This window comes from Neodiprion fabricii, chromosome 5 (genome assembly GCF_021155785.1).
Source record: "Neodiprion fabricii isolate iyNeoFabr1 chromosome 5, iyNeoFabr1.1, whole genome shotgun sequence".
Classification (NCBI taxonomy): Eukaryota; Metazoa; Arthropoda; class Insecta; order Hymenoptera; family Diprionidae; genus Neodiprion; species Neodiprion fabricii.
This window is the reverse complement of record NC_060243.1, coordinates 8,505,140-8,532,370: the sequence shown is the minus strand read 5'-3', so window position 1 is coordinate 8,532,370 and position 27,231 is coordinate 8,505,140. Positions and strand designations below refer to the sequence as shown.

The 27,231-nt window shown below is 34.4% G+C and overlaps 2 protein-coding genes across 11 annotated transcripts; one reads left to right on the top strand and one right to left on the bottom strand.

The window, feature by feature from the left end:
• The first annotated feature begins 67 nt into the window (after window positions 1-67).
• Window positions 68-7,646, top strand: LOC124184025 (huntingtin-interacting protein 1). Of its 3 annotated transcripts, XM_046573317.1 has the most exons (19): window positions 68-320; window positions 538-665; window positions 1,247-1,252; window positions 1,581-1,644; window positions 1,735-2,092; window positions 2,223-2,284; window positions 3,098-3,372; window positions 3,453-3,649; window positions 3,769-3,907; window positions 4,083-4,170; window positions 4,253-4,341; window positions 4,491-4,694; window positions 4,810-4,990; window positions 5,176-5,463; window positions 5,616-5,857; window positions 5,982-6,134; window positions 6,213-6,313; window positions 6,390-6,619; window positions 6,719-7,646. In XM_046573317.1, exons 2-19 carry the CDS (start codon window positions 582-584, stop codon window positions 6,880-6,882), a joined length of 2,925 nt encoding a protein of 974 aa, XP_046429273.1. In that variant the 5' UTR covers window positions 68-320; window positions 538-581; the 3' UTR covers window positions 6,883-7,646. The 3 variants fall into 3 exon arrangements, with proteins under 3 accessions (XP_046429273.1, XP_046429275.1, XP_046429274.1); XM_046573319.1 differs by having other exon boundaries at window positions 68-665; window positions 1,045-1,252; XM_046573318.1 differs by lacking the exon at window positions 1,247-1,252 and having other exon boundaries at window positions 68-665.
• LOC124184026 (inositol hexakisphosphate kinase 1) lies at window positions 7,346-26,710 on the bottom strand. 8 transcript variants are annotated; one of them, XR_006871113.1, is made up of 8 exons: window positions 25,916-26,686; window positions 20,983-21,109; window positions 17,219-17,354; window positions 14,990-15,069; window positions 14,310-14,485; window positions 10,270-10,475; window positions 8,382-10,160; window positions 7,346-7,935 (listed from the first exon to the last, which is right to left on the bottom strand). XR_006871113.1 is itself a non-coding variant. In XM_046573321.1 (8 exons), exons 2-8 carry the CDS (start codon window positions 26,048-26,050, stop codon window positions 9,389-9,391), a joined length of 1,632 nt encoding a protein of 543 aa, XP_046429277.1. In that variant the 5' UTR covers window positions 26,051-26,497; window positions 26,612-26,710; the 3' UTR covers window positions 7,346-9,388. The 8 variants fall into 8 exon arrangements, 7 of the variants coding, with proteins under 7 accessions (XP_046429277.1, XP_046429278.1, XP_046429276.1 ...); XM_046573321.1 differs by having other exon boundaries at window positions 7,346-10,160; window positions 25,916-26,497; window positions 26,612-26,710; XM_046573322.1 differs by having other exon boundaries at window positions 7,346-10,160; window positions 25,916-26,475; window positions 26,612-26,682.
• Window positions 26,711-27,231: the final 521 nt, after the last annotated feature.

The window sequence follows — 27,231 nt, the reverse complement described above, 5'->3', positions numbered from 1 at the left end:
CCATATGATTGTGGGCTTTCTTACTCTTGGGACATGGATGATCCGAATGATCCCCACCACCCACCGGCCCCCCTTGCGACAACTCTTTTACGATGAGTTGAGCCCCCACCTTCGCGTGAACGGATCTGTTTTTGGAAGGAAGTGTGGATGGGTGGAACGTCCGTTTATACTGTTTTCTATATTGCGTATGCGGTTCTTAGCTGTCATTTTCAATTCGAGAAGTCTTCATTGATAAAAGAAAAGGAGAAAGTAAACAACATCGAGTACATTAAGACTCGCTGGTTAAAATTTTTGCTTCGTACATAGATTGTAACCCGAAGGTAGATTAATAGCTTAGGTTAAAATGGTTATACTTCGTTATTAGGCATTTCCGCATATATTGTATGCACATACGCAAACACGTTCGTCGTCTGTGCATATGACCGTATACGTAAAAGTTGGTAAAAGAGTACATTAGTCATAATAAAGAGAACAGGATGTCTCATCGTTCAAACCAAGTATTATGTAGTGTCACTGAAGAATAACCTATTTGTATAGGTAGTAGCTATTTAAACACAACAGGCTCTTTCTTTCACTTGGACATGGCTTCACTGTCATTGCCGCGAGTTCTACAGCAAAGAAAAACTAGCCTCGAATTGGAACGTGAGAACTTTGAAAAATTCCAGGTAAGTGCACCATAATAGTATACCATCTTCTGTTTTTTAATATATGGTTAATACTATCATATCTAAAAATTTTCCTCAACTTATTTGTCTTCTTGTTATGAAATTCTAGAAATTCGATTAATCATAAATCAACATTGCAGTGAAATATTTTTGTGGTTTTTTTCAGTGGTTTCTTCACTCTAAAACTTCCTTATATTAATCATAGGTTAGTGAAATAAGTTAACACGTTCTAAAACAAAATAACTGATTCAACAGATATAATAACTTGAAACGTGTTGATTCGTTTTTGTTGAAGAAAATTTTTTCTCAACCGTGTAAATATGTGTGACTGTAATAAGCTGCATGATATTGTTGTGTTCTTTTTTTCATGTGTACATAGAGCCTTGGAACTCCTGCATGATATGTAAGAGCGCAGATTGTCACATATTTACGTCATACATTCCAGGGTATTGAAACAATGAATGCACGACTCGACAATACAAATTTTGTTCGCTGTTAGTGCAATGCTATAAATTTTATGTCATAATCATATTTATACCACTAACATGCCGCCTGTACCACTTACCGACAAGCAATTCCAGCAACTGGTGAGTATATACCTTTGAAATGCCTGATACCTGGTGCTACTACTTACAAATAATCCTAATTTTGAATAATCAGTCTCACATTACAAAATTTTATTTATCATAAATATGAAGCAAATATTTTTGTTCAGTAAACGTGCATATAAATAAGTTCAAACATTTTCATCTGCTTGAAAAATCACAATGCCATCCCTGTTTGCAACTGTTGCATGACGCTCTTGACTTCTAATAGTTTTAATTACTCTTTTGCTGGCAGAGGTCAAAGATGGCTTTTAGATACAATATACATATCCATTTTTTTATTACACTACATATTTCAATCATTTTTCAGAGTGTGAGTATTGGGAAAGCAGTCAATCCCATTGAAGCACCAGTAAAGGAGAAACATGTGCGCAGTATCCTTTAAGTCATTTCATAGTCAGCTATTTGCATTTTAAATGAATATTAATTCTTATATTTTAAGTATCTCCTTAACGGTAATACAGGTGCAATTATTGGTACGTTCCAAGAGAAAGGTGCAGGAACCTTTTGGATGTTCGTACTGCGTCAGCCACTTCAAGAGAATCGTATAGTAGCGTGGAAATTTTGTCATGTACTGCACAAAGTGTTACGCGAAGGCCACGCGCGATCTATTTCCGACTCTCAAAGACATCGCGGTAAACTAGAAAATCTTGGAAAATATTGGCAACATCTTCGCGAAGGATATGGCAGATTGATTCAGACGTACATTAGATTACTCGTCACAAAATTAGACTTTCATAAACGCAATCCGCGTATACCAGGGAATCTGCAACTCACGGCAGATGAGCTTGAGGCCATTGGAGAAAATGATATCAACATATTGTACGTGTTTGCTAGCAATTACTTTATTTCTATTCTCATCAAAGTTATTTTTCAAGCTATAAGTTATATGTGGGCAAACATGTTGATCGCTGATTAACAATCGATATAAATTTAAATTTCTATCTTTTAGCTTTCAATTGTCCGTCGAGATGTTTGATTACATGGATGACATCCTTAGTTTACAACGTGCAGGTAATTATGAGGAATTCACTTCAGAAGATACATTTTACACAAGTTTCAATGATGAGTCACAGACGGTAAATTGAAATCGAGTGATATCTGTTTTCTTAACTTATCACGAATGATTGTGTGATTATTGTGATACACAAATTGTATTAAACGTCTAGCTTGAAAAAGTAATCATGGAAATACTTGTTTCATACATATTTGGATGGTTTCCTGGTTCATTGAAGAATATTCGCACGATTTTTCACCTTCCTAACTAAATGACTGTTGAAACAATCTATTAATAAATAATTCAGTATTCTTGAAATACGATAAAACGTATCGAACTTTAAAATTGTTTATTTTCAGTTGTGAAATAAATTTGTGAAGCTTGTGATTCAAACTTATTTCGACATGATCAAACAAGCCACTTTAAATAAACGAGGTTGTTGAATTTTTTTTATGTATATAAAAAATAATATATGTATGTTATATGTTACTACGATATTATTTGTACTAATTAATGGTTTGTTACTACAGCACAATTCTGCTTATAAATCACCCAAATTCATTCGAATTTTCCGCCTGATATTACTTACGGAAATCCAAGACTAAATATATTTTTGTTTATCTTATCACAGACAAAATATTGATAAAATTATGCGATACTTGATCGTGTACTAAATCAGATAGCGAATATTTGTTTTGCATTGTCTATTCCTTTCTCTTTTTCTCCACGTATTGTTAGTTTTCACGGGGAATTCGTTAGTCTCAACGAGTATTACATTTGAAAACTGTATAAGGAATGCATAAACTTTATTTTGGATTCCTTTATTCCAGCGTTTGACTCTTTGGATATGTCAAAATCCAACTCAATGACTTCTAGTGGCCAATGTCGTCTAGCACCATTAATACCTTGCATTCAAGATGCATCTCAGCTTTACGACTACTGCGTCAAAATTCTGTTCAAGTTACATGGCGCACTCCCAGCCGACACCCTTACAGGTCATCGCGATCGATTCTCCAAACAATTTGAAGAATTGAGAACTTTTTACATTACCATCAAGCATATGCAATACTTTAAACAGTTGATAACCATACCGTCATTGCCCGAGGTGAATTTATAAATAATTTCTGTAGAAAAATATTTTTCGCCTTAAATTGTATGCTACTTTTTACGCTTTCCCCATTACAGCACCCACCAAATTTTTTGATACAATCAGAGCTTCGCACTTACGTAACACCTGTAGTAACACTTCCACCAGAAGAACCAATAGATGCAGACTCAGCTGTCGACAGTCTCATCGATACTTCAGAAACAAACTCTCTAGCAGGGGATCAGATTGACTCAACCAGAAATGGTTCTATATCACCTGATGTATTGGCTGAAAGGTTTACTTAATTTTAAATTTGCTGATTTATCAATATGCAGACAATATATAATATGCATTGGCAACTTTATGTGATAAAAAGTAGGTAATAAAGTTCTTGTTTGATTTCACTGTTTATAGAGATAGCCTGATCGATCATCTGCACCAAGAGAATGGAAGACAGAGACAAGAGCTTCATAGACTATTAACTGAACACCAAAGAATCGTGGAATCATTGCGCAGTCGTATATTGGAACTGGAATCTATTCTGACAGACAAAGTGAGTGGGCAATATTGGATAATTTGTTGTATGGTGTAGTGTTTTACATATTCGTAGTGCAACCTTGGATTCTTGAACGTGCAATAAGTTATTCAGTTGTATGTAGGGCGAGCCAGATCAACTCAACCAGTCTCATATGGTAATTACTATTGTTTATTTATTTTTTTTTTTCTAGGGTAATGAAATAATTCTAGAAAAGCAGCTCAGTCACGATTTGCAGAATCAAAAAACCAGTCTTTTGTCCAAGTTCCAAGAAGTCACTGGTAAGTGAGTGATTATTGCAATATTCTTTTGATCGACATTGAACACTCCCTCATATTGTAATATAATGTTGACCAATTGCAGACAAAAATAAAACGTTGGAAGAGAAGTTTCAAAAACTGAAAGAAGTCTATTCGAAACTGAGGGAAGAACACATCAGTTTAATACGAAAAGTAAGGGTATATGATAAATTCAGACTTAATTCGACTCAAAAACTATACATGTGTGATTTGATCATTAAGTACAACTGGTTCAAGATAAAAACTTGTAACAATCTTGCCTTACTTAGCGGAATTAACCTTTTTTTTCTCTTTATCTGCAGAAAGCCGACGTTGACAAACAATTAGGCAACATAAAGATTTTGCATGAACAATCGGAAAGGCGGGGCCTTGAGGCAGACCAACGTTTACAAGAACTTGTACAGGGTCAGGCGACGGCTGAGCAAGAAATACAAAGAGTAGCACAGGCTCGTGCAGAGTTAGACAATGTTAGAACACAATTCGATGCAGCTAAGACTGAAAACTTGGTGAGTAAATCAGAAAAATTTATTTTCAACAATAATAAAGGATTTCAAGTATTATTATCAATTTGTCTTGAAACATTGCGTCATCCAATTTACGAATTTGGAAATATTCGTTTAGGCACTTGTAGCCAAAATCGATTTTGTAACATCTGAGAAAGCTGTAGTGGAAGGTGACCTGCATGATTTGTTGACGCAAAAAGAAGAACTGGATGTGAGGATATCTGAACTGCTGTCAGAAGCTGAGCATTCAAAAGCTCAATTTAAAACTGACACTGATGCTGCTCTCTATGAATTACTTTGTAAGTTTATAGAAATGTTATTATTGGTAACATAAATTTAATAACAGTCTGTTGAAAGTCTGTATTTACCAAAACAATGAATCTTTATGTTACCTGGATATGGTTATTCATACTTGAAATTCAATTTATTTTTTCTAACTTATTTCATACCAAAGAATTAAATTTTATTACGTTCGTGGTTACAGTAAATTGCATATCCGAAGCTGATGTGATTTTACAAACTGCTATACATGGAATTGATAATCCTGCGATATCAACAGTGACATGCACTCCTGATTATCTTAGAAGTTTAGTTGAACCAGCCTTGCAGAGTTTAGATGATCTGGACACTGTCTATCACAGTTATTTACTTGATTCGTCTCAACGTAGCCAACTTGCTCGCAATTCTATACACACAGCTTATGTCTTGGCAGTTTATTTGATTCATGCGAAAAGCACTTCAAACACAGCCACAGACATAACATTGGGAGATCGTGAGTTGAACGAAATTCTTTTTCTATCAGTCAATTTATTCGGGACATTTATGCTATGCAATTACTAAACAGACATTGGTCTGTATATCGCCTGAGCTATATCCTTTATTATTATTATCTTTAATTAAATCACAATACTTTCATGAAACTAGGATTGACTGACGAATGTAAACAGCTTGGTTCTCAGAGCTTGATAATGTTGAGCAATATCAAAGAGAAGGCAACCTCAGTTACTGACCAAATTACTATTGTCAAAAACAAATTGAAAGATATTTCTGCACAAGCCGACACTTTGATAAATACGCAGAGTAATGCTGAGGTTATCGGCGATTTAGTTGAAAACGAGCTTTTAGGAATGGATAAAGCGATTGAGGAAGCTGCCGCAAGAATTCAGGTACTCGTGAAGCCAGATTACCTATTCATTTTTGAAAGTAAACAGTACCGATGTGCCATAATCATTTGGACTAGAAATGGTGATTCGAAAACAGTTTAAACTGAATTTTGCTTCAATCTCATAGGACATGTTGAACAAATCACGTGCAGCTGACTCTGGCTTGAAGTTGGAAGTGAATGGAAAAATACTAGATTCCTGTACAGAACTAATGAGGTGCATTCGAGTATTAGTGAAGAAATCCAGATTATTACAGACTGAAATTGTAGCTCAAGGAAAAGTGAGTTGATATTTCGCTCGTTCAACACCTCATCTTGTCAAATAGCACGGTTTGTTCAAATTCGTTTTTGCATTCTAGGGAACAGCTTCCGCTACCGAATTTTATAAGCGAAATCACCAATGGTCAGAAGGTTTAATCTCTGCAGCAAAAGCCATTGCCATGGGAGCTAATTTTCTATTGTAAGCTTAACACTTCTATCTCACATTCTTTGGCCAGTCCATCTGTTGTAACTCAACTATTTGGTGCATTCCATAGGGAAGCTGCTGACAAAGTAGTTGCAGGAAATGGTAAATTTGAACAACTGGTCGTAGCATCTCAGGGCATCGCTGCTTCAACTGCACAGCTGGTAGTAGCCAGTAGGGTGAAAGCAGAAAGAAACAGTACCAATTTGGTAGCTCTTTCAGAAGCTTCAAGGGAGGTAACACAGGCAACTGGAGGTGTCGTAGCTACAGCCAAAAGCTGTAGTCAACTAGTGGAGGAAAATGGTATGTAATATTTACAGAATTGAAAAAAGTTTATATTATAATTATTTATTGCCTGGGTCCTTGCCTTACTTATTCGTTACACCATTTCTACATTTGCAGAGGACCTTGACATGTCCGGACTGAGTTTGCATCAAGCAAAAAGATTAGAAATGGAAGCACAGGTACGTGTTTTGGAACTGGAACAAGCATTGCAGAATGAAAGGTTGCGATTATCAGCACTGCGTCGTCATCATTATCAAATGGCTGGAGATAACGAGGGATAAATACGAGTAAATGTTAGTGAAGCCAAAGAACCGATAAGATAGTTTTTTTTTTTTTTTTGCTTGGTAAACCAGTTATTGTTTACGTACCCAAAAGTCAAAAATTTAAATATAGCGATATAGGTATAAGCAGTATTTTCCCACGTAAGTTTTCAAATTAATAATGATTCATTTTTATATGCTTACACGTCGTTAGATAATGTTGAAAGTGAGAAGAATTAACACAATGATTCATAACTGAAACATTGTACACCGGTGACACGTATCTAGGCACTTATAAATGATAGGTTTATACCGAGAATGCAAAATTAGTTGTAAAATAAAGTACGGTAATCCGCGGCACAATGCCATTAAAGTTAACCGAACGAATTAGTTAACGAATTGTTTTTCTCTATTAGCAAGTATTAAAGTATATAATTTAAAAGTATCATCGTAGTTTTTACCATGGTGTATTTTTACCAAGCAGTTAATAAAATAAAGTATTTTATTATACGTGAGATTATGTATAATATTGCAAGGTTGAATTTTACGTACTACTATGTTTGGTACTGGTCACTTGACATAGAAAAGAGATATAATGACGATTGGCATTTCAGGGATTGTAAGAGAAAGCCAAACGATTGTTTTGTGGAATTACAAATTACCGGCTCGATTGTTAATTATTTTGATTACCACATAACACTCGAGTTCTATTTTCAGTATGCGTAATCAAAAATAATAATTTATACACTGTATCAGATTTCAAAATATATAACAGATGTTCATTATTTATTGAGTGTTGACTTATTTTCAACTATTTTAATCCAAAACCCACTAGTTTATTTTTTTTAGACGCTAGCAGTAGAATTGTCAGTCTTTAAAAGTGATTCCATTATTTTCAATGTAAAAAAACCGAATCATAACTAACGGTAAATATGAATTATGACTCACAGCAAAATGTTAGATGAGCGGATAATTATGATGGTGTTTACCTGATAATATGTTAGGTGCACATTTTCAATTGACGATGCCAGTTATTGTCTCTTAGTAGAAGTTACTGCGTAGATCATAGATATCCTGTACAGGTAATTATTTAAATTTTATTCCTAGTAGTCTAGCTCTCTTATGAAAATGCATTGAAATACGGCAGACTAAATTACATACAGCAGTAGCAAAAACGACTTTGGTGCGACTTTCACTTGATAAGATTCATATTATAGATTAAACTATACAATCTACAGTTCATATTTCACTGTGAAGATGCATTTGTTAATGACAATTTTGAAAATTGGGTATTAATTCAAGTCATAACTCATTAATTGACCAAGTCTTGATTAGATCTGAGCTACAAATCGAAATATCTGCAACCAATGTTGAAAACATACGTCTTATCATTTTACGCGTATTATGATTTTGCAATATTTATTATTGACGGGAATGACACTTTATCTACATAACCAGTTGTAGCTGCTCTTCTTGCTATCTTAAAAAGCAAACACATGAGCTTCGCTATATATGATTACCACTCATATGTGAAGAGTTGGCTGATAGAGCAACTGTTTTATATGTAATTATGCGGCTATCAGTTCAATAAGTTATCCGTCAGTATGAAACTCCTGCACGAATCGGTAAGTAAGGATAAGTTCGCACACATTTGAATACGCGTATTGATAATACTTGTTATATGATACGGAATCATTGCCTTCTCTAACGAGAAATCGATTTCTCTTTGTAGAGAAACACTCACCCCTTTTCGGCGGCGCTCCCTAGAAAGGTATAAGAATTTAGAAAATTCTAGAAAATTAGATGGAGCTTTATTAATTGTAATACATTGACCGAGATGGTGGATACTTTTGGGGTGCAACTAAAATACAAGGTGTAACATATATACTATGTACTTCTTTCAATGCAATATTATTTTTACATTATTTACACGATTATAACTTATATTCTTCTAATATTAATGTTATATAATTAAAAATCATATTTTATTACTTTAGTAACCACTGTATCCCTTGGGAACAAAGCACTCCGTTAAATTGGACAGTATGCTCATACAGGGGTAAAATACTATATATTTTTGTTTTGTGATCAATACGATGATCATCAGTGTTCATAACACTGTTCCTAACGAATGTCTCAAGTTTCACCGGGTATTTGATCGAGACTTAGAAATATATTGTAATGAATTTATGTACATATTTAATGTTTGTTATATTGACCGTTTTGGTTACCGAGCGCCCACCCCTTGAATTCTATACACTTGTTATTAACGAGAAATTTGAGATGAACTCGAGATTTGTACATTCCGCTCCGAGTTTATTTCTCTTATCGCTGTCTCTCCATATAACGCCATTCACTTCTGTTATTTGATTTAAAAACATACATATATATATATATATAAATAACGTGTTCGAGTTGTATAATGCATAAATCATTTTCACCACGTGAGTGTCTAGTTATTTGTCATTTTGGGTTAAAATGTTGTTTCGCTATTTAAATTGTCTGCTTATCTAACATTACACAAATTTTAACCTTCAGTTAGTATCTCTAATAATAGCCGTTTCAGGCTATCTAGGCCAGTCAAAAAGCCACAATCTGGACCCTGATGAATCGTAGAATTTGAATTTGAACTCCCCACAGAACTTCCGGAGTGGTTAAACGACATATTGGCAAAGTCGATCATTCTTACGTCGACGAGGGAATCTTCACTTTCTGACTGTTTTTCCTCGTCAGTTTTAACACGTAATCTTTTAGAAATACTCGAACATTCATCTTCTGTTTCGACATGCTTAGTGTTTTCGTATAATCGCAAATGTTGCCTGGGTCTGTTACGCTTTAAAACACATCCTGTACTTTCCATTTCTAGATCCGAACTAGTGTCTTCAGAACTATCAGCTGTGTGTTGCCCGCAACAAAATTCATCCCCACTACTGCTGCTGTACATCATCCAATTGTCAAATTGCGAGCTCTGAACAACAGTGCTGACCATGTTTGTTGGTGAATCCATGAACACAGTTTCCTCATTAATTGGATAAAAGCCACTAGCATTTTTGGCCCCTCGTGCAGCTGCCTCTCCAAAACCCCTGTGGAGTGTGGCTTGGCTAACTTCTTCATGACTGCTAAGATTGTAATCATTTGAATTGTTACTTGTGTCTGCGTCATAACATGTTTCAGAACCATGAGCAATATTTTCCATGAAATTTAAGTCTGTCGATTCTTCTTCAACTCGAAGTGTCGGGGTGTGTCTTAACACTGAAAAGCCATCTATTTGATACCCCTCGTAGACGACAAGAAGTGAGCTGAAATTCATCAAATATCGCACAAAGGTGTTAGTTTCTCATCGATCGGAAAAATGAAATAATGATTCAACTACAACAAATAAATCGATAATCGAAAAAAAATACTTACCAGGAATAAAATCTATAGCTGCTTTGTCTTTCGATTGCGCGACGTAAAAGTTCCAGGCGTGCTATCACTCTTTGAATGGCCAATGTTCGTAAACCAAAACCATTGTGGAAGAAGCGGTATAGAGCTGCTTTGAAACCTTCTTCATTGAGTTCTCTGCCCCAATATTTGTCTCTTTTAACATAATGATCTGAATCTGCTTGGTAGACCTGAAAAATGATTACCAAAAGACATGTATTATGTCTATCTTAATGCAGCAATTACGCTAAGGTGAAATAAAGCAAAAATCCGACGTAAAGGTTCAGTGTTGCCAGCTTGGTAGTTTTCCCGTTAAATCGGGAATCGGGCGATTTCTAGAGCAATTTTGCTTTTTTAGTGGGAAATTTGGCGGATTTTGCCACTTTCATATTTTTAACGAAAAATGTTATGGATTGGTTTTTTTTTTTTTATAACGAATTAATTTTTACACAATTCTGTTTCCTCCCGAAATTCAAATGAATAAAATGGAACAATCACGAATGCAAATACACTAAACCCATAGTCGAATATGAAACCAAATAAACTAAAAGTACAGTCAGATATAAACCCAACATCCGGACAAATCCCCAAATGAACAAACCGTAATCAGGCACATAAAAACTCGAATGCATAAAAAATGATTTGTGAATTTCACATTCAAGTTTTCCAGGTTAACATTAGATACAACATTTCTGATCATAAAATACTAAAAAATAAAATTGGTTTTGCTAGCATGCTTGTTTTCGTTTTTGTTGGGTTTTATGTACGCCTTTTGATCACTTAAATAGCGATATTTCAGTGCTTTTGATTAGTTTGTCGGATTCGGTTTTTAAAGTGTTTTTTTTTCTGCGGAACACGTAGCTAGTTTACTGATTTTTGGTGGGAAATAGTGCAGACGAGTCTAACGGTTTTTGGTGGGATTTGACAAGGACCCTAGCGGGATTACGACAATCCGAGTTGGCAACACTGTAAAGGATACGAAACCCGAAAAGAAAGCTTAAGGGGGGAGCCTGCTTTAGAGGCTTCAAAAATTGATTTTTTTTTTTTGCATAAATGTCTTCCCAAACTATCCAAGAATGTGTCCCTAAAATCTCAGACACAAATTCAAAATATTTTCGGAGTTACAGAAGAAAGAGTGAGCAAGCGTCGAGCAGGTATACGAGCGGTTTTTTGAAGTTTTCAACCAGTTTTTTGAAGAGTCTGAACCAATGTTTTGAAGTTTTGAACCAGTTTTTTGAAGAGTCTCAAGGGCAACTCTATGGATCAGGAATCGCTGATTAGCATATTAATGCGGTAAGTTCAAGAAAATTACGATTTTTTATGTACGAAAACTTTGACGCACGATTTCTCCGTTTTTCATTTTTACGCTTTTTCCTAATTGGCGGGAAAGATAGGGAAATAACTAAACGTACTATCGAAACGAGACAAATTGCATTGTACTCGGGATGAAATTCTCTTCTAGTTGAACCTAAAAAACCTTAAGAAAGTTAAGATTAATCCTCTTTTTAAACAATCTAAAGTGAATTCTTTTCCCAAGAAAAATGAATTTTTTTTTTAATTTACGAAAAATTGTTGATTTTTTCACTTTTTGTGGAATTTACTTGGTTCAACTAGAAGCTATACTATTGAGAAGTAATTTAGTATATTACGTGGCAAGCGCCGAAAGGGGTCGTTGCAGGGCATGCGAGTTTACCGGGCGAGCCGAAGGCGATTTAATAAAATTTAGTAAAACAGATAAGGCAAGCACAAAATCTGTTTAACTGAAAAAAACTCAGTACTATGGGAAATGACACGAGTAAAATGTGGAGAGGTGTATCAGAAACGACAACTTTCGGAACACAGAAACAAGCCACACATAAACTATTAAATGGTGGCATAGAAATCACAAATGATGAGACAGAAATAGCAACCGAATTTATTGAATACTTTGCAAGTACTGAAGCAACACTTGCTGCACAGATTGTGGTTCTTGATACTAGAATTTGACGTGTGCCTATTGTCCAAAATAGTATGTTCTTAAATGAGATTGATCAAAATGAAATTATAAGAGTAATAAACAGTCTAAAATGCAATAAAGCTTCAGGAATGGATAATTTAACCGCAAGAATTATCAAAATATGTGCAGAATACATAGCGGTGCTACTTATTCACATTATAAATCTAGTATTCCCTTTTGGAAAATGTCCTGAACATTTCAAAACAGCAACGGTAGTTCCAATACACAAAGTAGACAGCAATACATTGGTGAAAAACTACAGGCCAATCTTGGTTCTGCTAAGCACTTCAAAGATCTTTGAAAAGTGCGCGTGGAGGAGGGTCGAAAGCTTTTTATAATGGACAGGCGCATTCAGCAAAAAACAATTCAGATTTCGGAAAAACATTTCTACCACCTCAGCCATAACAGAAGTTGTACCCTTTGCAAATAAATCGTTAGATACTAGCACACCTTCTTTAGCAGTCTTTGTAGATCCGGAAAAAGCTTTTGACACTAAACCATGAGATACTCTTAGAAAAACTCGACCATTATGGATTTCGTGGCATTATTTTTGACTTGCTACAAAGTTATCGAACCGACGAATAAATGGATTCGTCGATGGATGGCCTTCGCGGATACTGGATACAAGAAAATGACTTAACTACGAATATCAAGAAAACCTAAATTCTTGTCATAGGATGGTATCAAAACAAAAATTGTATGTGCCCAAAAATCGAGAGAGTAAACTTGATAAAATATTTAGGCGTATAATTGATAGTCATTTGAGATAGAACTGTCATATAGATTGTATTGTAAAAAAAAAATGAGATATACCACCTGTATAATGCACAAACTTAGACACACGGTCTACTATGTGCTAGTCGAATCAAGTCTCTTCCATGGCTTGAAGGGACGTCGGCATAATGTGATAGGAAAAGCCCAAACTCGAACCAAATCAAACGAGAAGTACTAGTCAAAGAGCTATCAAAATACCGAGATTTGACAAGAGATAGGGTGTCGATGCTTTCAATATGTAGGCACACAAATATATAACTCTCTTACATCAATATCAGAAAAAGAACTACATGGCCAAAACACAAAACATAGAAAAAAAAAAAAAATGACAGAGACGACAATTAATATGGTGGTCGAACTATTTGACTCGTTTTTTCTACAGGGATAGATAAACGGCGATAACACAATTTATAGGGAACTAACTGTTTTTAAGTAAATTGTAATTTTTTTTTTTTCTGTATTATATTTATGCGGCCATACAGCCTTTAAACAAAAAATTTTATTTAGGTAGCAGCATACAAAAAAGCAGAACAATATGATTACAGATATTCAAAACAGGCATCCACAGAAATTTTGTTAAAGCGGGAGATAGACGTGTTCTCCAAATCAATCCACGTGCTATTTCTATTAGCTAAAATACTTAGTCGCGCCGAGATGGACTTTGCCAAGTAGGTGTTAGAGAGGACTGGTGCCTGGAAAATGATGTCATTTCTACTAGCTGGTGTACGTGGCAAGTGAAGGTAAAACATCTTAAGGATGGGAGGAGAATCGATCGAGTTTTTAAAAAGTTTATACAGGAATGATAGGTCGGTAGTCTCTATAGGAGGACAAGCTGGAGATATTTAAACGTTTGCCAATCTCGGAGTAGTCGTGATCGAAAGATCTCATATGATGATTAGTTTTATACAAAGCAAACCTGAGGAGCCCGTGCTGCACCACCTCCAGGTGGTAAACATTTCCTTTACTGAGTGGGGAACAGATGAAAGAGGCATATAATAGGACGGGATGAACTAACGAGAAGTACAGAGTCCTCATGGTAGATGGGGACTTAATGTCCTTGGAGGAATGCATAACAAACCCGAGGAATCTGGATTAATATTTAAAAAAAAGGGGAGAAATCGTTTTCCTTTCACACCAACTGCTAAAAATATTGGGAAACAGAAATTATTCAAGCTCTAAGTGCAGACAAGTGCTCCATACGTTTATGCAGCTATATTGAAATGGAAGCACAAGCAGCAACAATTGAGAATCGTACCTGCATTCCGCACAGACGAACTCCTAAAGAAGCAGAGGTACTGGCAGCACACTTGGCAATTTGCTTGCTACGTTTTTCAGCTGACGCATCATCACTGTACTGTCTGGTCCCCATTTTCAAATCCAATATACATGGATGCGTGTATCGAGATGTTATATTCTCCAGCATTAGAAAATCTTTTTTAAATGTTGAAGAAAAAAAATTGGGAAATATCGTAGATTGTGCAGGTATTGTTATATTTGTGTTCCGTATATGCGTTTACAGAATGTACACACCTAAGAATTTAGTTCACCTTCAATGATTTTTTAGCAGTAATATGAACTATTATTATTTAATTATATCAACAATTCGCTGATAGAACTTTAAATTCAGTTGCAAGCCGTGAAATTATTGAATTTTTTCAATAGTTTTACTTAAGATAAGTTTGATAAAGACTCTGAAGTGTCATAAAAGTTGATTAGGAGTATCCGAGTAGGCTGCAATAAGGAAATGACTTATCGAACCCAAGTATTGTGTTCGCGTGCAAGTGGAAGGTAATAATATAAAATATTATCAGTTAATGAAACAAGATATGTTCTTCGTAAGGCGAAAACAAAGTGCGTCTTACGATATAGTCATGGACTGTGAGTTTATCCATCGCGATAATACAAATTCAAAATACAAAACAAGGTGAAGGATACGTTGTGTATTCGGTGTGCTTTCCAAGTGAGTTTCAGGCTTCAAGACGTCAACTGTGCAATTGTTGCGGTGAATTTTCATCCTGCGTAATAAGTAATATTATGTTAGCAGTATAATAAAATATTGTTGTGAAAAATTTAAAAGTACATCTGCATGATTAAAATACAGCTAGAAAATTTTTATATAGTAATAACAGTTTAAATGATACCAGACATTTTTTAATTAAAATAAAAAATAAATGATATCGACAGGTATTCTATATAATATGAAAATACTGCTTACATCAAAAATATACGAAATTGTTATGAAATGGTTAAATATGAGCCAAACAAAAACACATGACGAAAATATGATGAGTAATATGTATAGGAATGTGAACGTGATATAACACGTTACGGGGGCACAAATTAGAATATTTTGAAAGAAATAAAAAAGTTGTTTATTCACGGAAAAAAAATAAAAAAAATAAAAAGAAGACACCAGGGTCTGGCTATTTCCTACTTGACACACAGATATTCTCTCGGCTTGGTGAAATCGTCAAGCACACGGATAGTTGTACTCGGTATCTTTACCTTTTCCATTTACCAAAAAGTATGCTTGTAAGTATAGCAGGATAAATAGCGCTAGGTAGGTACTTGTACGGTGATCTGGTGATGGCGATGATATATAGACATAAAGAAGTAGCACACGTTATGAGCAATTATAATATATGTGTACATAAATACAAGTTCCCACTGGATTTCAGACCATACTCCCAGTAAATTTGTTCTAGATTTTTTTCTGTGATATAATACTATGCATGAAACAAAAACTCCTGACGTTATGTTGACTTTCAACAATATTGTTTGCAAATACTTCTACATATCAGGAATAAGCGCATCATTCCAATATCTATGCTGAAATTCTAGAAGTCGAATCAACATATTTTATAAAAAATGAGAAAACTAGGTTTTTTGGTCAACCTCAGTTTCCCCATAATTTTCAATTTCGGAAAAAAGAGAAGCAGTAAAAAACTAGATATGTAGTATCAAGAGTAAAGTTCGTCTATAATATCGGCAAAGAATAAATTCGAAAATGAAATCGAACAGAGTAAGATCTGAAATCTGGTTGAAACGGTGTGGACAAGCTGATATGTTGATCTCTGTCTATAATACATATACATTTATACATTTTACCGAATGATATTATTCAGATTGACCTGACACATAATATATAAATATATTATGATATAGATTATTGAAATAAATTTTTACTTCCCACTGTACGGTTTATTTTTCATAATATAAAAATTCCTTTCGTATAATGAAGCGGCATAAAACTATGAGACAACAGGGTTGATTTTCATTATTTGTATATGTACAACTAAACACAATAGTGTGGAAAACTGGAGTTTCGTCATCTTTTATAATTTCAAATATATTTATTAATTTACTTCATAAACATATTAGCGGCTAATTACTAACATGCTTATTAAAATTAGATTTAAATTAAATTACACAAATTTTGGGAATTTAGAGGTATGTTTTCGTTTATTTGTGAATAAAAAATTTCTTTCTTCCAACATGATAATGAGAATTTTTTTATGTAGAGACTGAGTGCATGTTCAGATGAATGTAATTTTTCTTACATTCATACACACATATATATATGTTTATAATATATATACATATATATATCTATTGTTTTTAAGCTATTCATTCAAAACTAAATAATAAAAATAAATATAGCTATGCTGTAACAATTTGAACAGTAATATAAATAATAATAATAGCGATAGTAATAATAACAAATACTTGGCAACAGATGTTATGTATTAAAAGATAGTACAATTCCACAGCACATGCTTATATGGATGAAAAAAATTCGGCAGAAAAATTACAATAACTATTACTAAATGAAATGAAATATATTAATCATTCAACGATTGTATAAATTGTGTGAAATTAATCTGTGTTAATTTGCATCTATAACTATGTGCTGCAGAAATTGATCATGCTGTGATATTTTTCTATAAGTTACATAATATTTTTTATCTCTAATATCATATAGCATATTAATTGTATGAAAATATAAAAAAAATTGAATGCGTCTGTAAATTTCTTTAAACTTACTATACTAAATGTATTTACATACATTACAATTATACACTATGTTAAATATGATGACAGAGCAAGTTCGGCAAACTCAGATTAAACAATAGTATTATAATAAAATAATCAATAAAAATTTACCTGAGAACATCGTCACGCTTTCGTTTTGTCGAACCTTTTCCCTGGCGAGTGTTGGTCGTTTCTGCTTGATCTCTGAAGCTTGGACTGTAACGTTTGTCTAGTGAAACCTCGCTGCTACTGGAAGCCTGCATTACACCTGAAACATCAGCCGTTAGATGAGTTCAAACGGTCTTTATTGATCATATGTTAAGATTGATTTTCAGTTGACAAGATGCTAACAGTAATACTGGCATTATATGTCACACAATGATTATTTTTACTATTCTTATTTAGTACCCAACGCGCTTTCTACAAATTCAGAGATTCATATCATTGGCATATATTACAGTCAAAATGTAAAATGCATTTTTTTTTTTTTTTTTTTTCAAATTTGTTTACTTGACGCACAATTACTAATCATGCTGTAAAAAATTCGTAATAAAATTTATAAAAAAATTTGGATAAGGAACCACACTGTCAAATCTTCATATAATTTCAATGTATATCAACCCCAAAAGGTATGCTTTACTATTTTTTATAAACATAGCTGACTTAGAACTAAAATTAAATACATGACCAAAACTATTTGACGCGATACAATACGCCTTTTTCCCCCATTATAATCATAAATAATCGAGAATTTCGAACATTGTAATAGAAAGTGCCACGATAACAATACACATGGTATAGAGGTCTAATGTATGTGTAAAGTGTGGCTCGATAGTATAAAATCCACCTAAAAGAGAAAGTTCAATGTAAATACTTCCATACTTCAAAATTGCTCTTCTATAAACAACCATTTTTAATATGCTGGATGAAAACAAAAACAAAAAAATACACACACGTATCCATATTCCTTCATTCCTCTATCGATAGAAACACTCACTCGGTATCATGACTAGTAATTTTGTAGCAATAATGAAAACATATTACTTTGACTGTAATACGTATACATACATAATATAGGCATACACGTACCGTACTGCATATGAAAACATATAAGCTTTTTATATGTCTCTCTGTACGTACACAGTAATTATGTGTATAATCATGAATAAGATGAAATTCAACCAACAACAGACAATAGAATTTTTTTCTCTCACGGTCAGTATAAATTTCACATTTGGTGGAATTATATTGTAATTGGTGATCAGCAACAAAATACAAACCCCGAGCATTGGCCAAGGAGAAGCAAATGGAATGTGTTCAGGGCGCTAGTGAGTCTGCGAGCGGGCCAAGCCTCGATTCCCAGACACGAATCCTTGTGACTTATTGGCTCTGGGGATACTTAAAAGAAAAGGTTTTTGCTAGACAATCATCAAACATGGCGAATTTGATGCATTTATTTTTCACATTAACATTTAAGTCATGTTCAAATTGGTTCGCGATTTCGGGTATCGTTTTATCACAAAACGATGAACCCTCTGCAATAAGCGAATCAAATCAAGGACAACTTTTAGTCTTCCTTTTTCTTGATATCATTAGATTGATTTTTTTTTTTTTTTCGCCAAACTTTTACAAATGTTGAAAATATTCTTGCGGAACATTAGAGTTGTTTTAATAACTGATTGAATTGTGAATTTTGTCAAATGCAAGGATCAACAGTAATCATTAAAAAGATTGAACAGCGAATCGTTGTGATTGCCTAGTAATTACCACCATAACTTAATCTGTAACAAACGGCGAACTACATCTTGATTATGTTGCGTAGGTATCAACAAACAGAACCAATGTATTTATATTATTTGCTTAAAATCAATTAATGGCTCGTATTTTTGTTTGGTAAGATAACCAAACAAACGGTACTGATTTCGTGCCAATAAATTGACAAGCAAATGATACAAAACTCGTCGAGTCCCTACCAACGTTAAACAAGGTGAGATACTCGCAAAAAGTATAATTATTAGTACTTACCCAATTTTTCTTACTATTCGAGAGCGATACAACTATTTCTTTTGACACACGATGCAATACACGATGCTTAATGGCAGTCGCTACTGAGTCATTTGACGCATGTGACCTGTGACGTTGCGTACAGATGGTTGATTGATTGATTGATTGACGTATAACATTACATTATGCACTTATACAATATTGGAAATACGTACAATAGCATACCAATCAAAACTGATGCTGACTGATTTTTATTTTAGATTCAAGATCAAGAGGTGGAGGGCGAAAAAACGTACGCAGGTCAATAGTGTTGGTAGAAGAACATAAGAAATATTTACGCTCGTAAAAATGGCAGGAGCTATAACACTCGCAATAAATTCAACTTGACATCAATTGCCACTGTAAGATTGGACAGGAAGTGATATACATCTATAATAAACGAAGCAGTTTTAACATGTTTTAGCAGTTTCAACCAAACAGTGCCAGAGTTTATCAATGAACTCAATTGCACTATCATTCTATTAGCTACGATTCTTTTTTTTTTTCCCTATAACTACCCGGCAACTTTCATTGCTGCAGGTCAGTCATTGCAAATAATAATATTATGAAATTCATAAAATGTGATTCAATCATCTTCAACTTATACGCACTTGCGTACATCACTATCTGTCAATTCACTGATTCCTACGTAATCAATGTAACGTGACTTTCAAACCAATGTACCGATAAAATATTACATATGCACATTTGTCTCTACTCGCTTTGATGCCAGTTGAATAAAATACCTACGAGGAACTGAATCGCTGGAATTAAGGATTAAGCTTCCGTTAAAAATAAATAAAATTTAGAAAACTGTTGTTTGTCCCATTCAGACGAAAAATATTCCTCTGTTACTTTTGCATTTTTGATAAAATTTTTTTGGTGACGTGATGTACTTTTATCATCCTACTAGTGATGAGAGTATATTTAATTGGCGCGTCCAGCAGCCGTTATTACATGATAAATTTCGAGATAAGTAATTAAGAATAACAAAAAAATAATTAATGTTACCAAGAAACATACTCATCAATTGAGAAACCAGTAATAGTACAGTATACAGCTCATCAATTTATTACCATTATACATATAACAACTTGTTTCCACTAATAAAATTTGGTTACGATTAGCTGTGCCACCACATTTTTTTAATTCGCAATCCTGAGTCGCAAACGGCTTAACTCTGTGTTCGGAAATGTTAGTTACCTGTACAATTATCAATTACAGATTTTGCTGAAAGCTTTCAGAAGCACTCCCCCTGAAGACTTTCGGAATTAGGAAAACTTTAGTTTCTTGCCAATGATTATATTAATATTTTCTTCAAAGGCCAAAAGCGCAAAAGAAAAGCGAAATTTTTTTCAATAAAGTTTCAACGAGTCCTACGATACCCAAAATTTTTCAGGTTTATCGATACATTGATTTTTTTCATCTGTGATCGCGATCTCAATATCGGAAGGACTGTATATACATTGTATTACTGCAAAAAAACTGGCAATAATGGAGGATACTTGATAATTCACACAATGATCTGCATTAGTGAGTTCATAAAACCACATATCGGCAAGACATGTTCAGACTGATCATGAGCGGGGTGGCCTGGACTTTAAAATAGCGTTTCCGTATATGGTAATAACGAAATGTGGATGACGTTTTTTTGTTGTCTGATGTAAGTAGAGTTTAAGACACAAAAAATCTGTTCGATTTCTGCGACCGTAAGTGTGACATTAGAAAACCTATTTATTATTAAGATGGTGACTTTGTTAATAGAACAAAAATATGAATAAGTGAATAATTTTTCTCATCGTAAAAGAAACGCATGAAAGACGTATACGATTACGCACTAAAAATTAGGTTACCTTTGAATTTGGGGACAAACATTTGTATATCTTGTGGAATGTTTTGATAGAACTCGAGCTCTCGATAGTTCAATGGCTTGCAGATGGTATTCTGGTTAAGCAGCAACAGTCTGGTATGACCGCCGACCTATTGGATATGAAATTCAAATTAATATTATCATTATTGTGCTATAAAAATAGGTAGGTATACTATCCAGTTTGGGTATAAAAAATATAAGAGACTGAAGTTCGTAACGCTCACCTAATGAAAGATTGAGGGGAAGAATCACTATTTTGCATATTTATAGTGACTTTAAAGTGCTCAAGTTTAAAAAATATGTATATATTTTTCCATATTATAATTTACTGCATCTCAGATATTCTTGAAATAGCGAAATAACTATTTTATACAAACGTGAATCATTGCAATAACGTTGCCAACTTCAGCTTGATAGAAATCTAATGTTTTTATATGTATATTGTGGTACTATCAGCGCAAGCACCTTAATATTCACAAGACTGAAGTTAGTAATGTTGAAGTACAGAAACATCAGGGAAAAATACACTATTGTGGAATTTTAGAATGACTCTCAAGGAGTTATCTTTGCACAACATTAGTATGTTCGATTTTTTAATGTTTACCAAATTTTAAACGACTTGAAAGTTGCGAGGTAAGAACTTTTCCTAAACATTCTTCGCTACAGTAACGTTACTAACTTTAACTTCATTAATATTCAATGTAGCACCTAATACATTGGATAATTAAGATTCTTCAAGCTGATGGAATGTTTGTACGAAATCAGAGAATTTAATACTATACATAGTGTTATTTTTATCTAACGAAGAGTTGTATATATTGCTTCGCTGATCCGAGGAGAAGGTCAACGACAATTTTTTTACTATAGTATGAGTATTGCACAACTATCGAGCTTCGGAAGCTCAGTCAGAATTGCTGTTTACAATGTTGAGAAATTGACTATTTCACGCGGGCTATTTTAAACGGTTAAAAAAAAACGGACCCAACATTATTCATCTTCTTAACAATACAGTGTAATGTTATCTTCTATTTTCTCTTATCAAGCATAACTTCGTTTTTAATTACATACAATATGTTTTTTGTAATTTCAAGCGGAGAGCAAAATCGAAAGACTACCTGCGGTATTTTGTGAAGTACGTTATGTCTGCGATTAAATGAATTTATAATTGAATACAGTTGCACAGGAAATATGCTTTTGGCATTAAAAACATGGGATATATAACAGGAAAATGCAGATGTGATTCTGTTAAAGTAATTATCAATGGAGCACTGATCACAGAATGGTGATAATTTTTTCTGAAATATAATTCTCTGATTTTTCTTGCCAAAAAACCAGTATTCCATGACCTTTTGCCATTGGACTTATATAACGTTAGCTGCTTTTACGACCAGCGATATCTTAAATTGTGTGCAGACGGAGGCGGCATAACAGAACAAGAGATGAGAATGGAACGATATTATTTCCAAAAGCAGGTTTGGCTGGATGTACAAAGCAACAATGTAATTCCCGGACTTTTCCCGAATGACGAAGTTTTCTGACTATTCTCAGTTTCTCTGGTTTTCCCGGTCTGTCACCACCCTGTTTCAAATCGAAAATATCATTGTTTCTTCTTCATTTTTTGCATACGACTGACGCGAAGAAGGTCAATCAAATTAATGAGAAGGCAGATCGAAGAAAAGACCTTGCATCGTTCTGCCTATTTATAATGCCTGTATTATAAGTATCAATTGTTATTACTCTTGGCTTAAGATGTAAATACTTGAGCAGACTGAATAATTGGGTGCTGCACTGTCAAGTTGGATCTGAGTAGTCTAGTCTCAGATCTTAATATAGATATCCATGATAGTAAAAGACGAGTACATAGGCAAAGTGATGCATATTATTCTGTTGCACCATCGTAGTAGATATTATTTAAATATGGTGAAATAAAGACGAAATAATAATGCAAGTCATTTGATATTTCTTTATGTCTAATTAATTATCATAATTTAATCGAATTTATCTGGCATCTAAAGAAATAAACGGCTTGATATGTTCTCGGGGACAAAGAAAAAAAAGAAAACAATACACAAAGAAGGAAAGAAAGAATGAAAGAAATAAAGAAGATTACTAGTTTTTGTCTACCACAATATCCAATTATATGAATATCATAATTTTAGATAACGTGGTCGAGGTCACAGACATTATGCAGTGTCTGTGAAAGACTGCTGGTTCCTGCTTAATGCGCTGTGCCATTAACCTCTGATATACTCCAAGTGTAGACGATATCTGCCCTGAACCACTTTGCACTGCCTCAACAGCGAAGATCAATGATACAATTTTACATATCCAAAGACTAAAATAGTTATTCAAAAAGCTGCTTCTACCACATGAATGCCGTTATTAGGAAAATTGCGCTTCCCCTTCAAGTACCAGATAATAATTATCCACGTCAAACACGATAAGATCGGTATATGTGTCCAAGTATTCTGCCAAGTATCGAAGAACTAGTAATCTTCTGAGAAAGCCTGAGGTAGGCAAGCCAATCCTAACATGTGCTCTAAGTTCAAAAATGAATATTGTTTCAAGACAAATAACAAAGTATGAGCTCTTCTTCGACATACACCAAATTGGACATCGATGGTTAGATAAGATACGCTGTTAGGTAATAGGCGTTCCGATAATTGTACTAACTAATATTAAAATTTCCTATATAGTCGACACTGTGCGGCGTGTCTATTTAACTGGATACTCAACGGTACCTGGACAATAAAGATAAGGTCGAAGTTCGTACGGTTTATATAAACATGCGTTATTAGAAGAACTTGTTACCTTACATATTTAGGATTGTCCAAAATTTGGCACACTAAGAAAGCATTAATATACTCTCAGTTGTTAGAAAGTTATAAAATAGTAACTTTTCAAAGATTCGTTATATTGACTTTATTGACTTCAAACTTACTAATAAATAGCTTAGTACAAATACGTAACTTGTATCTGATAAAGAAGTGTTTAACATCGTACAGACTCCGCTACTGCGAATAGTTCAAATACGCAATATCACAATACGGCAGTAAGTTAGTCAGACATGAGTCATTTCTAGGTATAAATATTAATACTTTTAATACGCCACAACACGTGGCGAATTATCAATCTACATTTCAACAAAGCAATCATTTCGAGAGAGGATTTTGCACAACTCTGAAATCGAAGACCGACATTAAAAGTGTGATTTTTTTTATTGGTTGATAAATTTTTTTTTTTATATATAATTTTATAAATATGAAAATAGTAACAATAGAGTAATTATGAATCATGATAGTTTCTGTGTTATTTTAAAAATGCTATTTCCATCACAATACCGAATTGTGTAATAAATTGAGTATTTATTAAGTAGTTTTAGCGGAAAAAACCACATTTCTTAAAGTTTAATAAGTAAAACGCATTTTATTTTCAAATGAGTCTGTGATAAATTTCCTAAGGTAGATTTCTGATAACATTTTTTAATCAAAACGCACTTTAAACTCATTAAATTGATGCAGTGAAGATTCATCCAAGTGACGAGAGTATCAAGTATCTTGTGCAGGGAAAAATTAGGACAAGGTAAGTAGGTAGGAGAAAAGGGGGATCTCAAGTGAAAGAAAGTAATTGTGTTCTCTGTTCTCTCTACTTGTGTTAATAATACCGTTCTCGTGAAACAGTGTGGGTACGAGTTATTACGGTGGTTCTTCTTTTATTTCTTAGAAAAACATGTTTTTGTGTTTTTCAACAGTATGGTAGCTAAAAACGTAGTAGGGTGGTGTGTTCTCCTCTCTCAAGTTATTTCTGGAAATATTAACGACGCACCAAATTCTTGTTTACCCTAATATTAACGATAGGATAGAAAATGAAAGACAAAACATAGACGTGGTCCGTTTTTGTCTTTCCAAGTATTCTTTGTAATAAGTATAAGAATAATGTTTCATTGTTTTGCAAAGAGTATTCAATGATGACAATTACTTGAGGATTCAATAAGTTACAGTATTATGTTTTGAATAAATTTTGTGACAATAACAATTTATGATTGAACATATTTATACTACAATTGATTGATAAAAGAAATATTTCACCAGGTTAAAGTTAGAAACGATCTAAAATGATTTTGGACGAATTAAGATTTCGAAATATAAGTATGTTTCGATTTATTACTGTTTAATGAATTTCAAACAATTCCAAAACCAAACGATTTTTCCTCGCTATGAATCGTTACGACACGTTACTAACTTCAATACGATAATATTTTAGTAAAAAAAAACTAGACGGTGGGGAAACGCACACACAATTACAGTCTTGCATGTATATGTGATCAATATGGAATCGATCGCGTAAGGACGAAAAAAAAACTAGGTATTTGGGTAAACTTGAAATATAGGTTGCATTCATTGAGAAGAACCTCAAGGCCGCGGAACAACGAACAGGGGAAGAACAAAAAGCGATTCGCGTAAAATAATTCCCTGAGTCAGCTGGCGAGATGTCAAAACATTGCCGCAGAAGCCAGACAGTGGCAATGATAATATGCGATAAAGAAATCATTGCGAGTAATAAAAATTCCGGTCGCAAAAAAAATTCGTAATAATTCATACGACCGATCGATTTAACCTCGTCTAGTCGGATAGTTTGTACGATTTTAATAGTGAGGACAAGACCTTAATCGGCCTCGTCAACTGCCAGACAGACCGACGATTATATTATATATTGCCTCTCCGTGGAGCAACGACGAAGGCGACGGGAGAAATTTAATTGTGGTAGGAAAGCCTGAGACAAAAAAACTATGTCTTCTTGCCTGGCCTACTAAACGCCGTACGTACATACAATCATTTGCATAGCTAGATTTATTGGTATCGCATCGCTTCGAGGTGCCAGTGTGAAAATATAATACAACGGGATCGATATAATACCTGATTATTGAGGGGATGGAGAGCGACTTCTTCATCGTGATCTTGGAGGAATGATGCTGTTACTGGGGAAGTGGTGGTGCTATGGCACTGTGGTTCAGTCTCTCCCATGCCCCAAGTACCCGCCAGGTATACCATCCCCGCGTACACTCCTCTGATAAAAAACGAACCACCCACTTCGTCGCAACTGGTTATGTGTACACGTCAAACTTTCGATTATTCGACTTCACCGGAATGAATTTCGACTTTTGCCGATGTTTTTATTTACTTAATTTATTTATTATTATTATTTGTTGTTTTTTTTTCGTTCTCCAATCCAGTGCTGGTTTATTTCTCTTTTCTTCCTTCCTCGATTCTCTCTTTTTATCTCTCTCTCTCTCTCGCTATCACTAACTCGTTCTATCTTGCTCCCTCTCTCTTCTGAATTTTTTATTTCACTCTTTCCAGTCAGTAAGATGTGAGAATATGTGGATCTATAAGCGTACTGCCTGCGATATTCGCTTTGTACGCACGATTCCAGACGGTACCGCACGACTCAATACGCGGAGAGCACACCAGACGAACTAAGTAAATTTTGTACGTTATCTGGGGAACACCAAACAAATCGTTTCGCAGCATTAGATCCGTAACACAGTTATCGCATCAGCTGTAAAACGAGTGGGGGGATGGATTGCAGTTTGCAGTTGAAAGGAAACTTACATCAAGGGTACAAATCGACACTGAACGGAACAGTTTCGTCGTGCGGACTGATGAGTAGAAACTACGCGTCGAACGACATCGCGATCACAGCGCCGCTATTGATCATCAGCTAGCAGTTAGGTTTTGAACAAATGTCTGATTCCGCGATTCGCCGTTCAAAAGTTACGTCATAGTGTTTTTCCATTAGATGGCGTTGGATAAATACGTCACTGGCATAGCCACATTCTTTCAAGCCAATCCCATTCTGAAATGGAATAGAAACTACCGACCGGTTTCTCCGATAGACACTGCGCCTGCATAATTGAACTTACTAGTTTTCGAAAATTTTTGTAAAAGTTAAAATACAAATCGCATCGTAATAATTATAACGTATGTCAACGTGATTACCGAGTACAGTTACTTAAACAACAGTTGATTAAATAATACATAATGTATTTGATTTAATGCGGAAGGAGTTGATTTTAACTCGCGACGGAAGCACGGGGGGGGGGGGGGGGCGTGAAAAAACACCCCACGTGAATTTAAATTTTCCGCCGAAAGAGAACAGATTACGTTTTCGACTCGAGACGTATCAATTTTGAACCACTTTTTAGAAATTGCGCAACAAGTTTTTTGGCCGA